The following is a 23,057-nucleotide window of genomic DNA, read 5'->3' on the forward strand; positions in this document are numbered from 1 at the left end:
ATGCTACTACCTTGAAGGAAAGACACCATGTGTCCAGTTAAATATTGTTGTTGGTTTGTCGCAATTGTCAGGCTATCCTACAGCGTTAATTTTTTTGAGTGAACTTACCCCACAGTGCAACCTAAACCAGTTCAGTCTGAGCCTTGTGCGATATAAAAATAAATAAATAAACCCTATCAGTTCCTCTCTGGTTAAGAGCAGATGAAACATTTGACAGTTGGACACGTCTGCGCCAACACCAGCAGACATTTAAATAGTGACATTGCCATCTAGTGGTGATTCCAGATATTAATGCAAAGTTTTTATTTTTTGTATGGCGGTTATTTGGGAAAGTTAGCAACAACTAGTGAAAGTTTCCATAAGTTTTTTTTTTTTTTTTTTTTTTCCTGAAGGTTAATTTAAATAACATTTGAAGAGCGGGGATGTTCTCATAAGGCCGAGACAAATAGCCTTAGACAAGATTTTTCAAGAACCTCACCTTCATTCAGAAAACATCTCTAAGATTTTTATTTCTATTTAATTTTGAATCAGTTTTTTAAAATTCAGTTTACTATCATTGTATTTTTATTGCGATATGAACGTATTTATCAAAGGCAAATTTTTTGATCAGACTGACAAAGAAATTAAAATCACATCAATATTTTTGATTGAATTGTAACTGTTTTAAAAGTGCACGATATAATTTCACATGTATATTTTTAGCCTAGTTTTTAATTTTTTATTTTACCAGCATGTCTGGAACATTCAAAGAAAATTGTTGTGGTCTTCTTTAAAGCTTATTTCTGGGATTGCATCGGGGATCTGCTCCGAACCATGATGTTCACAAACGACATTGTAATCTGTAGTGTGAGTGGGGAGCAGAGGTAGTGAAGGTGGATGAGTTTAAATACTTACGATCAGCCATCCAAAGCAACAGAGAGAACACACGAGAGGTGAAGAAGAGAGTGCAAACAGGGTAAATGGGTGGAAATTAGTCTCAGGGATTTACGATGTAAAAGCAATTTTATCACTCAAAATAAAAACCTCAGATATAAACTAACCAGTAATAAAAATAAAGTATCTCACATTGACCCTAAATCACCGACAGGGGGCATTTTTTGCCGCCTAATGAAAAGGATTCGCCACCTTTCCCAGCAGCACTTCATTTCCCGTGATGCTCCACTGTTTGAAGCGGTATCCGTGGAAACGGCACAGGAAGTGGCGCGCAACTGTTGAAAAATGTCTCACAAACTGAAGAGGTGGTTTTGATGCTATTATTTGTCACCAGCCTTTAAAACGGCGTCTAAAGACAGCTTGGTGGGCGTTTCTCTTTATTAACCGGAGCTCCACGTTGTAAAAAGTATGTTTTTTCAGTTTTAACTTGCCTTTTAGCCTAAGATAGCTCAGCCGTACATCCTAGTTTAGTGAAAGTTACAGAAGCTTCGCCATGGGAATGAGAGTTAACAGCTAGCTTGTTGTTACATACTAAACACTTTTGGTAAATGAAACGTGTGCAGCCTTAACGAAGTCTCCTTGTCGTATTGTTTGTGAGCAGATGTCGTTTGTGAGAGTGGGGCGTCCACAGCAGCACGCCAAAGGAAAAAGGCCTGTTCGCCCCAAGAAGGCAGCAGCTCAAAGAAGAGAGTGGGTGGTGAGTATTGACAGCTGAACAAATACTAGAGACATATGAAGGCCAGTCACAACTAAGCAAGCAGTCTTGTACTTGTACATATTTCTGTGCAATTAGAAGACAGTCTACTCTTGCTTGCTGTGAATCTTCTCTACCATAATCTGAAATAGAAAGGTATGAGGAGAGATTATTTGTTTTCTAGAGGTTACTCAGATCATCAAGGAATCTAATTTCTTGCTAAACTAAAGAAACATGTTCATGGTGTAAAAAAACAAACATTCAAGCTAACCTTTTATAAGTTCCTTTATTTAGCCTGTCTAACTTCTCAGCGTTTTGGTTTCAGAGCACTGTCAACGACCTCTCTGTGCACAAGCTGACACCTGCGGAGCTGGTAAGGTGCAAGAACATTTGCACTTTTTATTTTTTAAGTGTTATTTACTGTACCTTGGTCTCAAGATTGTCTGATTGTTCTTCTGGTTCAGAGTCATCGGCATGAGCTCCACAAGTCTCACAACAAAGCAGCAGCTCAGTGGGAGCTGAAAGAGAAAGCCCTGAAACGACGTCTCAGGCACGCAGGGAGCCCTGCACCCCTGGACCAGGCCAGTCTCAGCATCATCAGGGAGGTAAGTACAGTGCTGTGAGAATATATATATTTGCTCTGTTCCTGATTTTTCAGTTTCAGCATTGCACGTGTATCTGTATCTTTTTAGTGGCTCTTACAGTGTTGAGTTAAACTCAGTTGTGTGGCGTTGCTGCAGGTTTTCTCTGATCAGCTGCTGCTGCAGGATGTGTTGGCCCGTTCTGACAAAGCCCTGGCTGTGGTCAAAGACCTGTTTGGAGATGCTCCACGCAGGCACACCGGTATCTGGCAACTTGTTTTGTGTGCAGATAAACAGATGCAGTGACTAGATAGAATAACTTCTTGTCCATTGCTTTATGTCATTGAGATACCCGATTGTTGAACATTGGGTGTTTGTCCCAGTATTTTCATTTTGAAGAGCTACAAATTCTCTCTGATGGTTGCATAAGTATTGCTTTATGTCTAAATGTTTTTCCTCAGGACACCCCAGAGTGACTGTGGCTCCAAACTGTGACTCTGACTCAGAACTGCCTGTTCTTCAAAGACCAGATCGTCCAACTCATCTGTCTCTCCTCAGCCAGTCAATGATGGATCAAGAGGTGTGTGTGTGTTATTGAGACTGTCATTAGTAGCTTCATAATACAGCATGTGCAATGTATAATCTAAAGAACAACAACTATGCTTATTAGTTTATTTTATTTCTTTTAATGATCTAAACCCTATATTTAACAGAAAACACTCCAGAGGTAACATATCCAATGCTTACACTGATTAAAAAAAGTGTATTTTAAAATACTATACACCGTTTTGAGTTTTTATTTGCATTTTACACAATTACAATGATTTATTTCAGGCTCTTAATGAACTGGAAGCTTCAGAGGACGACCACAGAGACGATGCCCGTCCTTCAACCAGTTCAGAGTATCATGTAATCCGAAGGTGCTAATCCCTGCTAACTGTTATACACTACAACAGTGACAGAGATGCTGCTGTCACTATTAGATTGCTCATAACGCTTTTTTGCAGGGTCAATGTACAAAAAATGAAGGCGCAGCCTCGGGCTAGAGTGTCACAGCAACACAAAGGTCATCATCACAGCTGTCACCGTGGAGACAAGGATAATAGTCCCGTGACACCCTGTACATCAGACAGGGCACCAGCTCAGAGAGGTAAGATAAACAGATAATCAGAAGGTCTTAGTGCCATTAGAAGTGTGTTATATTTATTTTAAGTAGTGATCAAGAAATCATTTATTACAATCTGGCATTAGACGTGAAAATAAACACTTATCTAATGTCATTTCAGCTCTCAATGCCACCGTGGCTGTTCAGCGTGTTCGGTCCAGACAGAGTCAGTCGGAGGACGCCAGAGAGGAAACATCAGTCCTGGTTTCTCAGGTTCTTAATTCTGAACCGCCTCAGAGCAAGTCAGGTAATATCTGCAAGGGATGGATTTTCTCCAAAATGAAATACTCTGTTTGGAGATGAGATCATGTCTGTTGTTGTTCTTTTATATGCTGAACAGACTGGATCGGTAATCACACCAGCAGAGGCAGGAAGTGTGTTTCCCAGGGTTCAGAGCTGGACGGCTCCTCTGTTGCCTCTCTCAGCGGGGATCAGTCCAGTCTGGGCCTGCTGCAGGCCATGTTGGGTCAGGTGGAGTCGGATTTGGACGCACTGAGCCCTGATACAGCACCAACATCTGCACAGAGTCCCAAAAAGCACAGAACACAAAGCCTTACTGGATTTTCTGTGGCCTTGGTCTCTACACTGGGACGTTTGGTGCACCTCCTTAAAAAGGTACTGCCAGATATCAAAAAAGGTTTTGTCACACAAGCTTGTGGAGATTATTATTCAAACTAAAGATAATCCATGCAGGCTTTACTCACATAAACAAAAAATAAGATCGTGGTACCATTATCACTGCATCTTTTAGTTTATAGGATACATTCATTTCTTATTAAATGTTGGTTTTATTTAAAAAGTCATGTCATCGATGGGGATGCAAGGAGACACGAATTCCTAGTTTGAAATCTTTAGATAGCAGCAAAACCACATTTTAGAAATGCTTGATCTGTAAAATGTTTGTTACTATTACTGATTTAGCATCACTAATGCTGAAAGTCTCATGTAAATATGCTGAAGCACAGTTCTTATCTTTTTCAGGGGTCTTCACACATTAATAAATATAATTAGTTTTTAAATTGTAGGGCAGGTTTGCTTTGATGCAAATATTTGCAGTCTGCTATATGTGTTTAAATCACTGTCTGCCTGTAATGTGTTAGAGGGAAGATAAAGCTCAGGAGGCGGCACAGGAGAGGAGAAAACTGGAGGAGGAGCTGAAAGAGCAGCAGAGGCTCATTGATGCTCTCACTGCTGAAACCATGACTCTGAGAGAGGAGGCTACAACCCTGCAGGTGGGACTGGGCTTAGGTTATTGTTACTCCATCTATGCTGATAAATCATGAGTTGGTGACGATGTGCCTCTCAGGCAGGGTTACAGCAGCGGACAGCAGAGCTGGAGCGGAAGTTGGACACAGTGGTGTTGGCGATGGGAGGGCTCGGACTGCTGAGTGAACACAGTGGCCAAACCCCACACTCTGAGGTTAAAGTTGCAGGTTTGTGCAGTCTGTCTGTGTATATTCTGTCCAGAGGAATTTGGTAAATGGTGAAAATGGTTTATATTTTGGTGAACTGTTGGTATACAGGCTGTCAGTCTGCGACGGGTGCTGAGCGAGTACCTGTTTCTTCTGCCGTCCTCCTCTCACCACCTCAACAGCGGGACCACTTTCAGCATGTTCCTGGTAACTTTCTCACTTCCAAAATTATTATCTGATTTCAAATATTCAGCACAGAAATGATTCACCTTGAGGCAGCTAATTTTTGTTTCTCGTTCTTCCACAGCAACTTGTCCTGCGCCACCGCACCAGCAGCTTCCTGCTGCGGATCTCCTGCGCTCCTATGGGGACCTCCGCGCTCACAGCTCAGACTCTAGTCTCAGCAGTCTGCCCCTAGTTCAGCTTCCCTCTGCTTCCTCGCTATCGCTGACCTCTGACCCTCTTCGCTCACAGAGGTCTCCGGGCACAGTGCTAGCTGAGATTGCTCAGCTGAGCAAAGAGACCGATCTTATCAGGGCTCAACTCAGCCAGGCAAAGGGCCTCGGGTCAGGGGTCAGAGAATCGCTCGACAGTGGCAATGAGAGAAGAGGGTCGAGCTGCAGCAGCACCGGGAGAGTAACACCTCAGAGCGCTGCAGAGAGCAGGATGTCCGGGTCCAGCTGTAAAGAGAGGCGGAGCCAGCATGTGTGGACTCCTGAAGAACAACAGCTGACTCAACAGGTGAGATTTAAGGGGTTGTTTGAAGCTCTCTGAGAGCAGCTCACCTTTTAGAGGTGGAGTAGTGGCTCCCCTGACTCCGCCTAACTTTCTGACCCTCCCTTCATAGCGTGATGGGACAGGTGCGTCGAGGAATGAACTGCGCAGAGCCTTTAGGTGGCCTCCTCATTCAGATTTAGTAATGATTCACATGCGGTGTGTGTCTCGTTCTTTGTTGTTTTTTTGTTTTTTTTGCTTAGGCAACATCACCCAACACTTTCAGTGAAAACAGCGTGGAGCAACGCCTCCTGGAGCTGAACAGGCAGAGCGCTGCAGCCCGAGGTCGACTGCTGGAAATAATCGAGCAACAGAAGCAAAGTGTTTCAGCCAGAGTCTCTCCCTCTATCTCCCCGATCCCAGCTTCTGCCTTCAGCCCGAATCCAGAATCCAGTGGGTAAAAGCAACATGTCGCTGTCTGTTTGGAGCACACATGACAGTTTAAAATCATTACGCCTCATCTTTTGCAGCGAAACGCCTGGAGGCATCAGAGCTGCTGCCCGAGCGAGAGCTCCGGTCACACAGTGGTGGCGGTGAGGGTGAGAGGAGGTGAGTATCAGATCGGCTCAGGGAGGGATGTTATGACAAATAACAGCAAGGTTCTTTTTACCATTTCTTTTCCAGCACCTTAAACAGACACAAAGTGATGATGTCAGGAAGAAGAACTGACTGAAGATCACATGATGTAGATGATTAATTATCTTTGCTGCAGGTTTGCTGGCTCTGATGCATCTTCTCACAGTTTTGAAAGAGAAACCAGGGATGGCAAAACACAGGTATACACACACACACACACACACACACACACACACACACACACACACACACACACACACACACACACAATGTGCATTATTTACATGTCGTTGCTTGGATTTGAAAAAAAGACTTTCTTCATTGTCAATAGATGGACAAGGAGAGAGCTCGAGAAGGCTGGTTTGCATTGTCTGCTCACGTGAGGTGACAAGAAGGACAACCCAGCATACCTGAAGATGTTTATTACGCAGAATGTTCTTACTATTTTTATCTGTTTTATTAATGATTGAATTAAAATGTTTTTACTTTTATACATTGTTTTTTTTTGTCTTCACTGTGACAAGTTTCTTTCTCCATTTGACAGACGTGACCCACATTTCCAATTTATTAGAATGAACTTCTGTTTGCCATTTCTTTGGGTTTTCCTCCTCAGTGTTACATCTGAGTACTCAGAAAACCCTACAGCTGAGTAATGTGTGAGCAGATGCAATTAATTTTTAATCTGTCTTCATTCAGTCTTACTTACTTGACTGTTTTTCCTTGCTGAGCAGTCTCGCTTTAATATGGAAGTTTGATTTGTGGTGGAGCTGTAATCTGCAAATACAGTCTGTATCTCCATCTGTTCGTTTATGTTTGAGGCTGTTCATTGGTTTCCTTATCTCACATATACGAAGGTTTATAAAACTGTCTTAATGTATAATGAGTGCCTTGCAAAATGTGCTTACACCTCTGGTGCGGTGGTTATGTAGTCTCTAGTATAATATGTACATGCACTGTTTCATTTTACAGTATACTGTAATGATCGTCCTTCCAGGAAATTTGAACCATCAGACACTTAATACCCTTTGAATTTTTTTCTGCGCCAGTTTGAAAGTTTGAACATTTCCAGTTTAGAAATATCTCTGTTTATAGAAGGAAAACTAAACTAAAATCAGGCTTTATTTGACAAGCATATGCTGGCATCCATGAAAGAGTGAAATTTAGATGCAGACACTCTCCCATGATGCCAGTGGTTTTACTTGGAACCCCTGTTGGTAATGACACATGCGGTTTTTCAAACCTTAGCTCATGATTAATAGTAGGTAGGTCAGCTACCACGTCCATAGAGAACAACCTCCACTAGGGTTTAAATAGCTGGGACTCTCCACCTTTTTGTTTTTCAAGCTGAACAAACCTCTTGGATGAGAAGTGAAATGTTTTAAAGGAGTCCAGCTGCCTCTCTTAAGACGACCATGACCTGATTGACTAGGAACCTACACAGATATGGAGTCAGCATGTCTTGTAGATTTCAAACGACATGCAGATAATATAGAGACTGTATCCAGTCTTTGTTTATCTTGGGTCTGTGTTTGAGTCCTTCCTGGCAGATAGAACAGTTCATTTTACCTGAGATTTACCGCTTAAAGCACATATGATAAAACACTAAATGGATCTAGGCAATCAAGATTTGAGACTTGCAACATAAGAAAATGTAATTTTTCAGAAGCTGACCACGCTGCAGCTGTCAGCCAGCAACCAGGACAGCAAGCCGGGCGAGCTCATCTACCGCGTCACCAAACAGACGAGCCTGGGACACCTCGAGCATGCTGCCAGTCTAGGTAGACCAGACCTATATGTCAGTGTTTTTAGAAAGGACGGAAAAGTAAAGATGAACGCCAAACTAAACCAAACCAAACTTTTCCCACCGCTTGGTGAGTAGTTGGCATCCTACATGCAAACTGCAGATGACTATGGCAATCTGATTGCAACCAAAGCAATCACAATTATGTTTTTGGTGCAGCAGACCCTGATTTCACCTGGCAACCACCACAAACCAGTGGCTTTACCCCCCAAAGTTGCCAGGGGTGTGCAGCGCTGTGGTCGATTAATCACCTCTCCGGTTTGAGCCTGTTCTAAAGTGCCTGTTGGTGTGATGGAAGTATTTAAAAAAGTGACAGCAGGGTGTGGAGACGGGAGCTGAGCCGAGGAAGCCTTCATGCATCAAATACCAAGAGTGTCAGGGGAACACCGGGGAGGACGACAACAAAACTGAAACAGGGAGCTAAGAACTTAATCACAAAAACCCGACTTCACTACCGTATGTTTTCAATGTTTTTCTCACTTTTTACAGAATCAAAGTCAAAGTAATGTCAGTACTTCCAAGCTTTAAACCCTGCATGGTCGTACTCTCTCCTGCACTCCATATTATCCTTTGTTGATCTACACACGTCTGTTGCTGCCACGGACGTCGCATGCTCGTACGTCATTGTCATGAGACACTCTCGCGAAGAAAATGACGAGGATTAGTTACGCAGTAATGTAGCCTGCTTACGGGAAAGTAACAGTAATCTAATTACTGTACCTTTTTTGCAATAGTAATCCCTTACTTTACTCGTTACTTGAAAAAAGTAATCAGACTATGCGGTGTTGCCCATCTCTGGTCCAAATACAGAAAGTATCATAGAAAGATTTAAGGTATCGTGCCACATTTGACCTCTGACCTCTTGTTCATGGTTAATAAATTAAGAGTCAAAGGGAAAGACAAATTTGAAACTTTGTTACTTACTACCGTTGTTTGGAATAGATAGGAATATAGGGAATTCTATATTTTTATTTAAAGACAGGACTCACATGTTTTCATTTCTAGTCTTTAAAACCTGTCTCTACCCATCTAGTATTAATTCCTTCTGGTATACAAGTATGTATATTATGCACACACACAAACACACATGCTGCTATTACCCATTTCTTGTTTTTATACCTAAGATGAATTATTGTTGAATGAAGACATTTTTCAAACACATGTAAAATGAGGCCAATTGTGTTTATTGGGTAAAGGAAAAGGTAGAAGGGGGAAAAGGGGGGATAGAAAGAAGGAAAGAGAGAGGAGAGAAAACCCCAACAATCCCCTCTGAGCAAGCACCAGGCGACAGTGGACAGGAAAAACTCCTTTTAAAGTGAAAGAAACCTAAAGGAGAAACCTATGGCAGAACCAGGCTCAGGAGGGGGCAGTCAACTGCCGGGACTGGTCGGGGGGTGAGGGTGAAAAAAGAAAAAGGAGGGAGGGGAAGGGGGAAAATGAAGATGGAATAGAGGTGGAGGAAGACGAGCTTACATCAGGTGAGAAGCAGCAGTGTCCCTCCTCCAGAACCAGTGGAAACGTTTTCTCTTCTTTTTTAGATATTCTTCCACCAGCACTTTTTTCTCAATGATGAGGGTTTTCAGCTCATCCATTGTTTCTGTGTTTTCTTTCTCAAGTTTGTTGCATCTTTTCACCATGTCTTCTAATTGTTCTTGTTTTTCTTTAAGATGGTCTTTCAGTTCTTTAACTGTTGCCTCCTCTATTTGCTTTGCCTTGTGCACATCTGTGTGCATGTCTTCCAGCTGCTGGTTTCTCTTCTGGATATCTTGAAGTCTACACTGCAGGTCTTTATGTGTTTTCTGTTGTTCTTGCTTTTGTGCCTGGATTTCAGTGTTTTTGTGCTTCAAGGTCTTAGAAAGTTCTTCAAGTTCTGTATTTTTTCTCAGCATTGCATTGATGCTACTCTGCATCGCTGAGCATTGATTTGCCAGTTTTTTCTTTTCTCCTTCCAGTACAGTTGTTTTGTACTTTGTTTCATTATACAGTTCTTGGAGTTCTTCATTTTTCCTCTGAAGAATAAGATTTTCTTCTTCCAGTTGTATTTTCTGTTGGTCTTTTTCTTGAAGCAGCTGGTTATTTCCGTGCACTTTTTTATCGAGCCTGATTTGGAGCAATCTGTGTTTTTCCTCCATCTCGTCAACATTGGAGCCCATTTGTTTCAGTTTAATTTCCATTTGCTTCTTGTTTTGAAGCAACTGTTGATTTTTGTGCAGAGTTTTGTCATGTTTCACCTGCAGAGCTTTGTATTTTTCCTCCATGGCTTGGAGTTTGCTCTGCAGGTCGCTCTGCTCTACGGGCTCTTGTTTTTTGTCTTGGAGGATCTCCTTATTTCTCTCCAGAGCTTCATCAAGCATAACTTGCAAGCCTTCATTTTGTGTCTTGATGTTCTTCATCTTGCAATCCATTTCTTCCTTTTGTATTTTCTGTTGGTCTTTCTCGTGAACCAACTCTTTATTTCTTTCCAGAGCTTCATCAAACATAACTTGCAAGCCTTCATTCTGTGTCTTGATGTTCTTCATCTTGCAATCCATTTCTTCCTTTTGTATTTTCTGTTGGTCTTTCTCGTGAACCAACTCTTTATTTCTTTCCAGAGCTTCATCAAACATAACTTGCAAGCCTTCATTTTGTTTCTCGATGTTCCTCAGCTTGCAATACATTTCTTCCTGATGTATTTGCTGTTGGTCTTTCTCATGAAGCATCTCTTTATTTTTGAGCTGTGCTTCCTCAAGAGTCATTTGCAGCATTTTCAGTTCTTCCTCCAAGACTTCAAGCTTGGAGTCCGTTTCTTTCTCGAGCATTTCTTGTTGCTCTCTCTCTTGAATGAACTCTTTATTTCTGTGCACTGTTTTCTCGAGCCTGATTTGGAGCAATCTGTGTTTTTCCTCCATCTCGTCAACATTGGAGTCCATTTGTTTCAGTTTAATTTCCATTTGCTTCTTGTCTTGAAGCAACTGTTGATTTTTGTGCAGAGTTTTATCATGTTTCACATGCAGAGCTTTGTATTTTTCCTCCATGGCTTGGAGTTTGCGCTGCATGTCTCTCTGCTGTGTGGACTGTTGTTTCTCTTCTTGGTGGATTTCTTTCAGTTTTTCCAGAGCTTCGTCAAGCTTCTCTTGGAGCTCCTGATTCTTCTTGAGCATGTTTTCCTGTTTTATGCTCTCTTTTTTCTCCTTTTGGAGCAGATCTTTATTTTTTTCCAGAGCTTCGTCAAGCTTCTCTTGGAGCTCCTGATTCTTCTTGAGCATTTTATCCCCTTTAATGCTCTGTTTTGTCTCATTTTGGAGCAGGTCTTTAATTTTTTCCAGAGCTCCATCAAGCTTTTCTTGGAGCTCCTGATTCTTCTCGTCTTGGAGAGCCCATTGTTTCTCCTCAATAATACCCTGTTTTTCTTCAAGCTGGTAGGATAATTCTTCTAATTCAGTGCTCTTTCTCTCATTTTCTTCCATCAGGATCTTAATCTTTTCTCTGTTCATGAGATTTTCTTTCTCCATTTCTTCCAGTCGCTTTTCCTCTAACTCTACCTGTTCATCCCAAGGAAGAGAGCTGATATAAGGGTCTAGGGACTCATACCATGGAATAGAGCTGGGGTCAACTTCTTGTCTTTCTTGCTGTTTCTGAGACATGTTGGAGTCTGTATACCGTGAGTACGGAAAGGATCCAAATGTTTGAAAATGCTTTACTGGTGAACGTTTGAATGCTGCTAACACAAGTGCTGCAAATAACGGACTGAAAGTTCTACATCCTCACCCCTACTTAAGAATTCATGAGGATCAAAGCTTCAAAGGATCAATGCTTTAGAAGCCTGTGACATCAGAATTCCATAAGCCAATGAGGTTGTCACATGACATTTTTGAATGAGGTCATAGTTTTGTATGAATTTTTTAAAATAACATCAACATTCCGTGAGCCAATGAGGTTCTTACATGACTTTTGAATGAGGATAATTTTTTTACTTGGAAAATTACCAATAAAGTTTCAATCCCTGTTATTTTTGTAAAAAGAAAATAAGTATTATTGCAATAACATACAAAGTGAATAAAGAAAGTAAGTAAAAGTACAGTTTTATTTATACAGCACCTTTCAAGACAAATTCATTTTGTTTGCATTGTATTGGTAACTCGTTGAAGTGTTACTGGGTATCATAACCAGACAGTTTGCACATACAGTGAGTGAAAGCATTGGGTGGACTGAATCAGGGTAAATTAAATTGATAGAACTGAGTGGAGTTCTATCAATTGTATTGATCAGAGAGTTAGAACAACAACTAAAAGAAACTTTGATTAATCTGAAAGGAACTAATATAGGTTAACTGGTAGCTGATACAAATCAGGATTTAAAACCTGTTTGACCCCTTGTTTTATTCAATATTGCAATTTATATGATAACTGTTCCATGTGAAAATGTTGGGAAATGAAATATCACAGCTGGAACTCAATAAAAGTGTAAATTCAGAAGAAGTTTTGGTCTTTTCCTCATTAATGCACATCATAGATAACTATGTAATGTGTCTGTTGCACACGTTGTATTTCAGGAATAACTACAAACGTGTTGTATTACAAACAGCTGTATCAGGTCTTTGCATCCACAATCAGTGAGGATAACAAAACTGGAGACCAAAAAAAAAAAAATCTGGTTCTTGTTTTTAAGACGGTCACCTTTAGTTTCACGCTGAGTGATGCTGGGTTGTTACAGACAAACCTGATTATGTTTCCCACTGGGTTTTATACTTCAGAGGCAACACAGAGTAAAGAGAAGCATTGTTATTTCAGTTTAACTTTAGTCTCAGTTTAGTTTAATTCCCTTGTAAATTTGATAAGAGCCAAATTGAGGAAACAAACTCAGTGTGTGGCCAGAAAATGCCATGGTGGCTTACAAACACATGTCACAACAAAATATGAAGGCTAAGACAACACACGTATAACGGAAAGAGACGCCACGACTTTGCCACGGTGCCATGGACGCCCAGGTTTGCAAATACAATAACTTGAAAATGAAGCAATGTTGTATTTTCAAATTGATACCATAGATACATCTAGCACAAGACTCAAAAAAGTTTGAATCTTCGTGACCTTGACCTCAAGGTCTGATGCCAAGTCTTGTCACTGGAGATTGAGGTGATGCAGGATTTTGAAATTTATTCTATATGTGCAGCTACTAAGAGGCTGAAGGATAACACTGATATTTTTATATTTTCATGGAGCTGCTCTCAAAGCTTTGTCATCTCTCCTATAATTTAGTCCTGGTCCTGCATCACAGTGTGTGGTGTGGAATAACACTGTGATAGTGTCAGAAATTTAGCTTGATCATCTGAGTGTAGCTGCTGCTGCTACTAGCCAGCAAACCGAAATGCAGCATGTAGTGATGCACTGACGCAGGCATTTGATTTGGTATTGGACACATTGCACTCATAAAACCTGGTGTCCGTCGCATATGTGTTTGCGCTGCAGGTAATTAAGTCCTGGGTGTTTTATCATTGAGCCAAATTATCATACTGTTACACTCCTGTATCTTCTCCTGAGTGCTGGAGGGGAAAGCAAAACCTGACCATTACCAATTTATCATATAGGCAGGAGACCTTTGGTCAAAGACAATTATTAATCCATCTGAACTCATTAATATTTGGAGGTACAGCTGTGTCCTGGGATATCCTACACTTCCATGCGCAAACATGGATAGCCTGAGGTTAAGAAAGGAGCAAGACGGTGGTCCCATGATAGTGCAGTTTTTGTTATGGCCTGCAGGGGGAGGCAATTTCCAAACAATTTCTTACTGAGTTTAATTTATTACAACACTATGTTTCGGTCACTAATTGTGGTCTTTTTTTTTAGTTATTTAGGTAAAGCGGGCCATGCCTTACAGCATCGTTACCCTGCCTCTAACTTAGGAGTGTGCAGTCAAAATGTGGAAAGTGTTCAGTGTAATAAATATCTCCCTTTTGATTCAAAGCTGAATTTCAAAGCAAACACTGAAGCTGTGTGCAGAAAGGGGCCCCAGCGGCTCTTGTGTTTAAGAAGGCTTTCTTGTTTCCACGTTGATAAAACCATGATGGTTTTATTTCATCATGCTTTTATTGAATCTGTTTTGTCCTTTTTCTTGGTGTTGTGGTTTGGATAGTTATCTGAAAAGAGCAGAAACTCTCTCAGATTGTTAAGTGGTCTAACAGGCTGATTGGAGAACCACAGCTGAATTTTCCTGTGCACCAGACAGTTACAGCGGTCAGCTGGTTTAATTTTTCTTGATGATCCTTTACATAGTGAGAATCGTTTTCTTCCTCCGGGACAAAGGTTTCTGGTCCCAAACTGTAAAACGACAAGGTTTTGTTTTCTGTTGTTTCTTCAATTCACGAGAACAAATAAGAGATAAGATAAGATAAAACTTTATTAATCCCTCGGGTGGGTTCCTCTGGGAAATTCGGTTTCCAAAAGCATAGCACCGACAGAAATTACAGAATATTATACACACACACACACACACACACACACACACACACACACACACACACACACACACACACACACACACACACACACACACACACACATAAATAAAATAAAATATACGAAGGGGATAAATAGAATAAATAGGAATAAAAATAAAAATACAAGTGAATTGCACATTTCAAGTATTGAGGTCTATTGCACTGTTGACTATTAACAAAAGTATTGCACAAAAGGTATTGCACAGTGAAGTGAAGAGGCACTACAGCTTAGTTGTTCCCCCCTCCTTTGTCCTCCTGTTTCCCCTCCCTCTCCCCTCCAGAGAGGAGTTAAACAGTTTGATGGCGTGTGGGACAAAGGAGTTTTTAAGTCTGTTAGTTCTTGTCTTGGGGAGAAGCAACCTGTCACTGAACAGACTCTTCTGGTTGTTAATGGCCGTGTGCAGAGGATGCCCAGCATTGTTCATAATGTCCAGCAGTTTTTTTAGTGTGCTTTTCTCTGCCACTGTCACCAGAGTGTCCAGCTTCATGCCGACCACAGAGCCAGCCTTCCTGATCAGTTTCTCCAGCCTGCATGAGTCCTTCTTTGCTGTGCTGCTCCCCCAGCACACCACAGCATAGAAAAGTACTCCAGCAACCACTGACTGGTAAAACATCCTCAGGAGCTTCCTGCAGATGTTAAAAGACCTCAGCCTCCTGAGGAAGTACAGTCGGCTTTGGGCTTTTTTATACAGGTGCTCTGTGTTGCATGACCAGTCCAGTTTATCGTCCACCCACAGCCCGAGGTACTTGTACTTGTTGACCACCTCCACCTCCTCCCCCTCTATCTGAACCGGCAGTGGACCTTCTCTGGACCTCCCGAAATCCACAACCAGTTCCTTAGTCTTTGAGGTGTTGAGTTGCAGGTGGTTTGTGTGACTCCATGCGACAAAGTTCCTCACCAGACTTCTGTACTCCTCTTCCTGATCATCCCAGATACACCCCATGATGGCCGTGTCATCTGCAAACTTCTGAATGTGGCATAATTCAGAGATGTAGCAGAAGTCAGAGGTGTACAGGGTGAAGAGAAGAGGGGACAGCACAGTTCCCTGTGGTGCTCCTGTGCTGCTGACCACAGTGTCAGACGTGCTGTCCTGATCTAAATCTACCTACAGTTACAAATAAAATACCTGAAGTTTGATTTGTGGTGGAGCTGTAATCTGCAAATACAGTCTGTATCTCCATCTGTTCGTTTATGTTTGAGGCTGTTCATTGGTTTCCTTATCTCACATATACGAAGGTTTATAAAACTGTCTTCATGTATAATGAGTGCCTTGCAAAATGTGCTTACACCTCTGGTGCGGTGGTTATGTAGTCTCTAGTATAATATGTACATGCACTGTTTCATTTTACAGTATACTGTAATGATCGTCCTTCCAGGAAATTTGAACCATCAGACACTTAATACCCTTTGAATTTTTTTCTGCGCCAGTTTGAAAGTTTGAACATTTCCAGTTTAGAAATATCTCTGTTTATAGAAGGAAAACTAAACTAAAATCAGGCTTTATTTGACAAGCATATGCTGGCATCCATGAAAGAGTGAAATTTAGATGCAGACACTCTCCCATGATGCCAGTGGTTTTACTTGGAACCCCTGTTGGTAATGACACATGCGGTTTTTCAAACCTTAGCTCATGATTAATAGTAGGTAGGTCAGCTACCACGTCCATAGAGAACAACCTCCACTAGGGTTTAAATAGCTGGGACTCTCCACCTTTTTGTTTTTCAAGCTGAACAAACCTCTTGGATGAGAAGTGAAATGTTTTAAAGGAGTCCAGCTGCCTCTCTTAAGACGACCATGACCTGATTGACTAGGAACCTACACAGATATGGAGTCAGCATGTCTTGTAGATTTCAAACGACATGCAGATAATATAGAGACTGTATCCAGTCTTTGTTTATCTTGGGTCTGTGTTTGAGTCCTTCCTGGCAGATAGAACAGTTCATTTTACCTGAGATTTACCGCTTAAAGCACATATGATAAAACACTAAATGGATCTAGGCAATCAAGATTTGAGACTTGCAACATAAGAAAATGTAATTTTTCAGAAGCTGACCACGCTGCAGCTGTCAGCCAGCAACCAGGACAGCAAGCCGGGCGAGCTCATCTACCGCGTCACCAAACAGACGAGCCTGGGACACCTCGAGCATGCTGCCAGTCTAGGTAGACCAGACCTATATGTCAGTGTTTTTAGAAAGGACGGAAAAGTAAAGATGAACGCCAAACTAAACCAAACCAAACTTTTCCCACCGCTTGGTGAGTAGTTGGCATCCTACATGCAAACTGCAGATGACTATGGCAATCTGATTGCAACCAAAGCAATCACAATTATGTTTTTGGTGCAGCAGACCCTGATTTCACCTGGCAACCACCACAAACCAGTGGCTTTACCCCCCAAAGTTGCCAGGGGTGTGCAGCGCTGTGGTCGATTAATCACCTCTCCGGTTTGAGCCTGTTCTAAAGTGCCTGTTGGTGTGATGGAAGTATTTAAAAAAGTGACAGCAGGGTGTGGAGACGGGAGCTGAGCCGAGGAAGCCTTCATGCATCAAATACCAAGAGTGTCAGGGGAACACCGGGGAGGACGACAACAAAACTGAAACAGGGAGCTAAGAACTTAATCACAAAAACCCGACTTCACTACCGCATGTTTTCAATGTTTTTCTCACTTTTTACAGAATCAAAGTCAAAGTAATGTCAGTACTTCCAAGCTTTAAACCCTGCATGGTCGTACTCTCTCCTGCACTCCATATTATCCTTTGTTGATCTACACACGTCTGTTGCTGCCACGGACGTCGCATGCTCGTACGTCATTGTCATGAGACACTCTCGCGAAGAAAATGACGAGGATTAGTTACGCAGTAATGTAGCCTGCTTACGGGAAAGTAACAGTAATCTAATTACTGTACCTTTTTTGCAATAGTAATCCCTTACTTTACTCGTTACTTGAAAAAAGTAACCAGACTATGCGGTGTTGCCCATCTCTGGTCCAAATACAGAAAGTATCATAGAAAGATTTAAGGTATCGTGCCACATTTGACCTCTGACCTCTTGTTCATGGTTAATAAATTAAGAGTCAAAGGGAAAGACAAATTTGAAACTTTGTTACTTACTACCGTTGTTTGGAATAGATAGGAATATAGGGAATTCTATATTTTTATTTAAAGACAGGACTCACATGTTTTCATTTCTAGTCTTTAAAACCTGTCTCTACCCATCTAGTATTAATTCCTTCTGAGATACAAGTATGTATATTATGCACACACACAAACACACATGCTGCTATTACCCATTTCTTGTTTTTATACCTAAGATGAATTATTGTTGAATGAAGACATTTTTCAAACACATGTAAAATGAGGCCAATTGTGTTTATTGGGTAAAGGAAAAGGTAGAAGGGGGAAAAGGGGGGATAGAACGAAGGAAAGAGAGGAGAGAAAACCCCAACAATCCCCTCTGAGCAAGCACCAGGCGACAGTGGACAGGAAAAACTCCTTTTAAAGTGAAAGAAACCTAAAGGAGAAACCTATGGCAGAACCAGGCTCAGGAGGGGGCAGTCAACTGCCGGGACTGGTCGGGGGGTGAGGGTGAAAAAAGAAAAAGGAGGGAGGGGAAGGGGGAAAATGAAGATGGAATAGAGGTGGAGGAAGACGAGCTTACATCAGGTGAGAAGCAGCAGTGTCCCTCCTCCAGAACCAGTGGAAACGTTTTCTCTTCTTTTTTAGATATTCTTCCACCAGCACTTTTTTCTCAATGATGAGGGTTTTCAGCTCATCCATTGTTTCTGTGTTTTCTTTCTCAAGTTTGTTGCATCTTTTCACCATGTCTTCTAATTGTTCTTGTTTTTCTTTAAGATGGTCTTTCAGTTCTTTAACTGTTGCCTCCTCTATTTGCTTTGCCTTGTGCACATCTGTGTGCATGTCTTCCAGCTGCTGGTTTCTCTTCTGGATATCTTGAAGTCTACACTGCAGGTCTTTATGTGTTTTCTGTTGTTCTTGCTTTTGTGCCTGGATTTCAGTGTTTTTGTGCTTCAAGGTCTTAGAAAGTTCTTCAAGTTCTGTATTTTTTCTCAGCATTGCATTGATGCTACTCTGCATCGCTGAGCATTGATTTGCCAGTTTTTTCTTTTCTCCTTCCAGTACAGTTGTTTTGTACTTTGTTTCATTATACAGTTCTTGGAGTTCTTCATTTTTCCTCTGAAGAATAAGTTTTTCTTCTTCCAGTTGTATTTTCTGTTGGTCTTTTTCTTGAAGCAGCTGGTTATTTCCGTGCACTTTTTTATCGAGCCTGATTTGGAGCAATCTGTGTTTTTCCTCCATCTCGTCAACATTGGAGCCCATTTGTTTCAGTTTAATTTCCATTTGCTTCTTGTTTTGAAGCAACTGTTGATTTTTGTGCAGAGTTTTGTCATGTTTCACCTGCAGAGCTTTGTATTTTTCCTCCATGGCTTGGAGTTTGCTCTGCAGGTCGCTCTGCTCTACGGGCTCTTGTTTTTTGTCTTGGAGGATCTCCTTATTTCTCTCCAGAGCTTCATCAAACATAACTTGCAAGCCTTCATTTTGTGTCTTGATGTTCTTCATCTTGCAATACATTTCTTCCTTTTGTATTTTCTGTTGGTCTTTCTCGTGAACCAACTCTTTATTTCTTTCCAGAGCTTCATCAAACATAACTTGCAAGCCTTCATTCTGTGTCTTGATGTTCTTCATCTTGCAATCCATTTCTTCCTTTTGTATTTTCTGTTGGTCTTTCTCGTGAACCAACTCTTTATTTCTTTCCAGAGCTTCATCAAACATAACTTGCAAGCCTTCATTTTGTTTCTCGATGTTCCTCAGCTTGCAATACATTTCTTCCTGATGTATTTGCTGTTGGTCTTTCTCATGAAGCATCTCTTTATTTTTGAGCAGTGCTTCCTCAAGAGTCATTTGCAGCATTTTCAGTTCTTCCTCCAAGACTTCAAGCTTGGAGTCCGTTTCTTTCTCGAGCATTTCTTGTTGCTCTCTCTCTTGAATGAACTCTTTATTTCTGTGCACTGTTTTCTCGAGCCTGATTTGGAGCAATCTGTGTTTTTCCTCCATCTCGTCAACATTGGAGTCCATTTGTTTCAGTTTAATTTCCATTTGCTTCTTGTCTTGAAGCAACTGTTGATTTTTGTGCAGAGTTTTATCATGTTTCACATGCAGAGCTTTGTATTTTTCCTCCATGGCTTGGAGTTTGCGCTGCATGTCTCTCTGCTGTGTGGACTGTTGTTTCTCTTCTTGGTGGATTTCTTTCAGTTTTTCCAGAGCTTCGTCAAGCTTCTCTTGGAGCTCCTGATTCTTCTTGAGCATGTTTTCCTGTTTTATGCTCTCTTTTTTCTCCTTTTGGAGCAGATCTTTATTTTTTTCCAGAGCTTCGTCAAGCTTCTCTTGGAGCTCCTGATTCTTCTTGAGCATTTTATCCCCTTTAATGCTCTGTTTTGTCTCATTTTGGAGCAGGTCTTTAATTTTTTCCAGAGCTCCATCAAGCTTTTCTTGGAGCTCCTGATTCTTCTCGTCTTGGAGAGCCCATTGTTTCTCCTCAATAATACCCTGTTTTTCTTCAAGCTGGTAGGATAATTCTTCTAATTCAGTGCTCTTTCTCTCATTTTCTTCCATCAGGATCTTAATCTTTTCTCTGTTCATGAGATTTTCTTTCTCCATTTCTTCCAGTCGCTTTTCCTCTAACTCTACCTGTTCATCCCAAGGAAGAGAGCTGATATAAGGGTCTAGGGACTCATACCATGGAATAGAGCTGGGGTCAACTTCTTGTCTTTCTTGCTGTTTCTGAGACATGTTGGAGTCTGTATACCGTGAGTACGGAAAGGATCCAAATGTTTGAAAATGCTTTACTGGTGAACGTTTGAATGCTGCTAACACAAGTGCTGCAAATAACGGACTGAAAGTTCTACATCCTCACCCCTACTTAAGAATTCATGAGGATCAAAGCTTCAAAGGATCAATGCTTTAGAAGCCTGTGACATCAGAATTCCATAGGCCAATGAGGTTGTCACATGACATTTTTGAATGAGGTCATAGTTTTGTATGAATTTTTTAAAATAACATCAACATTCCGTGAGCCAATGAGGTTCTTACATGACTTTTGAATGAGGATAATTTTTTTACTTGGAAAATTACCAATAAAGTTTCAATCCCTGTTATTTTTGTAAAAAGAAAATAAGTATTATTGCAATAACATACAAAGTGAATAAAGAAAGTAAGTAAAAGTACAGTTTTATTTATACAGCACCTTTCAAGACAAATTCATTTTGTTTGCATTGTATTGGTAACTCGTTGAAGTGTTACTGGGTATCATAACCAGACAGTTTGCACATACAGTGAGTGAAAGCATTGGGTGGACTGAATCAGGGTAAATTAAATTGATAGAACTGAGTGGAGTTCTATCAATTGTATTGATCAGAGAGTTAGAACAACAACTAAAAGAAACTTTGATTAATCTGAAAGGAACTAATATAGGTTAACTGGTAGCTGATACAAATCAGGATTTAAAACCTGTTTGACCCCTTGTTTTATTCAATATTGCAATTTATATGATAACTGTTCCATGTGAAAATGTTGGGAAATGAAATATCACAGCTGGAACTCAATAAAAGTGTAAATTCAGAAGAAGTTTTGGTCTTTTCCTCATTAATGCACATCATAGATAACTATGTAATGTGTCTGTTGCACACGTTGTATTTCAGGAATAACTACAAACGTGTTGTATTACAAACAGCTGTATCAGGTCTTTGCATCCACAATCAGTGAGGATAACAAAACTGGAGACCAAAAAAAAAAAAATCTGGTTCTTGTTTTTAAGACGGTCACCTTTAGTTTCACGCTGAGTGATGCTGGGTTGTTACAGACAAACCTGATTATGTTTCCCACTGGGTTTTATACTTCAGAGGCAACACAGAGTAAAGAGAAGCATTGTTATTTCAGTTTAACTTTAGTCTCAGTTTAGTTTAATTCCCTTGTAAATTTGATAAGAGCCAAATTGAGGAAACAAACTCAGTGTGTGGCCAGAAAATGCCATGGTGGCTTACAAACACATGTCACAACAAAATATGAAGGCTAAGACAACACACGTATAACGGAAAGAGACGCCACGACTTTGCCACGGTGCCATGGACGCCCAGGTTTGCAAATACAATAACTTGAAAATGAAGCAATGTTGTATTTTCAAATTGATACCATAGATACATCTAGCACAAGACTCAAAAAAGTTTGAATCTTCGTGACCTTGACCTCAAGGTCTGATGCCAAGTCTTGTCACTGGAGATTGAGGTGATGCAGGATTTTGAAATTTATTCTATATGTGCAGCTACTAAGAGGCTGAAGGATAACACTGATATTTTTATATTTTCATGGAGCTGCTCTCAAAGCTTTGTCATCTCTCCTATAATTTAGTCCTGGTCCTGCATCACAGTGTGTGGTGTGGAATAACACTGTGATAGTGTCAGAAATTTAGCTTGATCATCTGAGTGTAGCTGCTGCTGCTACTAGCCAGCAAACCGAAATGCAGCATGTAGTGATGCACTGATGCAGGCATTTGATTTGGTATTGGACACATTGCACTCATAAAACCTGGTGTCCGTCGCATATGTGTTTGCGCTGCAGGTAATTAAGTCCTGGGTGTTTTATCATTGAGCCAAATTATCATACTGTTACACTCCTGTATCTTCTCCTGAGTGCTGGAGGGGAAAGCAAAACCTGACCATTACCAATTTATCATATAGGCAGGAGACCTTTGGTCAAAGACAATTATTAATCCATCTGAACTCATTAATATTTGGAGGTACAGCTGTGTCCTGGGATATCCTACACTTCCATGCGCAAACATGGATAGCCTGAGGTTAAGAAAGGAGCAAGACGGTGGTCCCATGATAGTGCAGTTTTTGTTATGGCCTGCAGGGGGAGGCAATTTCCAAACAATTTCTTACTGAGTTTAATTTATTACAACACTATGTTTCGGTCACTAATTGTGGTCTTTTTTTTTAGTTATTTAGGTAAAGCGGGCCATGCCTTACAGCATCGTTACCCTGCCTCTAACTTAGGAGTGTGCAGTCAAAATGTGGAAAGTGTTCAGTGTAATAAATATCTCCCTTTTGATTCAAAGCTGAATTTCAAAGCAAACACTGAAGCTGTGTGCAGAAAGGGGCCCCAGCGGCTCTTGTGTTTAAGAAGGCTTTCTTGTTTCCACGTTGATAAAACCATGATGGTTTTATTTCATCATGCTTTTATTGAATGTGTTTTGTCCTTTTTCTTGGTGTTGTGGTTTGGATAGTTATCTGAAAAGAGCAGAAACTCTCTCAGATTGTTAAGTGGTCTAACAGGCTGATTGGAGAACCACAGCTGAATTTTCCTGTGCACCAGACAGTTACAGCGGTCAGCTGGTTTAATTTTTCTTGATGATCCTTTACATAGTGAGAATCGTTTTCTTCCTCCCGGACAAAGGTTTCTGGTCCCAAACTGTAAAACGACAAGGTTTTGTTTTCTGTTGTTTCTTCAATTCACGAGAACAAATAAGAGATAAGATAAGATAAAACTTTATTAATCCCTCGGGTGGGTTCCTCTGGGAAATTCGGTTTCCAAAAGCATAGCACCGACAGAAATTACAGAATATTATACACA

At 40.9% G+C, this 23,057-nt stretch overlaps 2 protein-coding genes across 3 annotated transcripts; one reads left to right on the plus strand and one right to left on the minus strand.

Annotated features, from left to right (window-relative positions):
• Positions 1-1,164: 1,164 nt before the first annotated feature.
• On the plus strand, positions 1,165-6,626 carry spice1 (spindle and centriole associated protein 1). Of its 2 annotated transcripts, none has more exons than XM_085418733.1 (18): positions 1,165-1,339; positions 1,535-1,630; positions 1,953-2,000; positions 2,092-2,232; positions 2,368-2,470; positions 2,670-2,788; positions 3,043-3,128; positions 3,216-3,358; positions 3,495-3,620; positions 3,714-3,988; positions 4,474-4,605; positions 4,680-4,806; positions 4,897-4,992; positions 5,093-5,526; positions 5,763-5,952; positions 6,030-6,108; positions 6,272-6,335; positions 6,467-6,626. In XM_085418733.1, the coding sequence occupies exons 2-18, from the start codon at positions 1,535-1,537 to the stop codon at positions 6,521-6,523; spliced, it is 2,316 nt and encodes a 771-aa protein (XP_085274859.1). In that variant the 5' UTR covers positions 1,165-1,339; the 3' UTR covers positions 6,524-6,626. The 2 variants fall into 2 exon arrangements, with proteins under 2 accessions (XP_085274859.1, XP_085274860.1); XM_085418734.1 differs by having other exon boundaries at positions 1,194-1,296.
• Positions 6,627-9,405: 2,779 nt separating this feature from the next.
• Positions 9,406-20,444, minus strand: LOC146662228 (uncharacterized). The gene is made up of 5 exons (XM_085417883.1): positions 20,438-20,444; positions 18,070-20,308; positions 13,429-13,457; positions 10,763-11,678; positions 9,406-10,393 (listed from the first exon to the last, which is right to left on the minus strand). The coding sequence occupies exons 1-5, from the start codon at positions 20,442-20,444 to the stop codon at positions 9,406-9,408; spliced, it is 4,179 nt and encodes a 1,392-aa protein (XP_085274009.1).
• Between the last annotated feature and the right edge of the window lie 2,613 nt (positions 20,445-23,057).

The sequence above is a fragment of the Rhamphochromis longiceps genome, linkage group LG9 (assembly GCF_057381845.1).
Source record: "Rhamphochromis longiceps isolate RC_006_pf linkage group LG9, R_longiceps_female_GT1.1, whole genome shotgun sequence".
NCBI lineage: Eukaryota > Metazoa > Chordata > Actinopteri > Cichliformes > Cichlidae > Rhamphochromis > Rhamphochromis longiceps.

Excerpts from the sequence above, each read along its gene's own strand:
- spice1 (XM_085418733.1), top strand. The coding sequence starts at position 1,535 with ATGTCGTTTGTGAGAGTGGGGCGTCCACAGCAGCACGCCAAAGGAAAA. Across the intron at positions 3,129-3,215 it reads GAGTATCATGTAATCCGAAG|GGTCAATGTACAAAAAATGA; the intron begins GTGCTAATCCCT and ends GCTTTTTTGCAG. Across the intron at positions 6,109-6,271 it reads GGCGGTGAGGGTGAGAGGAG|GTTTGCTGGCTCTGATGCAT; the intron begins GTGAGTATCAGA and ends TCTTTGCTGCAG.
- LOC146662228 (XM_085417883.1), bottom strand. Across the intron at positions 13,458-18,069 it reads ACTGCTGCTTCTCACCTGAT|CACTCAGGAGAAGATACAGG; the intron begins GTAAGCTCGTCT and ends TTTCCCCTCCAG. Across the intron at positions 10,394-10,762 it reads ACAGTGCACAGAAATAAAGA|AAATAAAGAGTTGGTTCACG; the intron begins GTTCATTCAAGA and ends AGCTCTGGAAAG.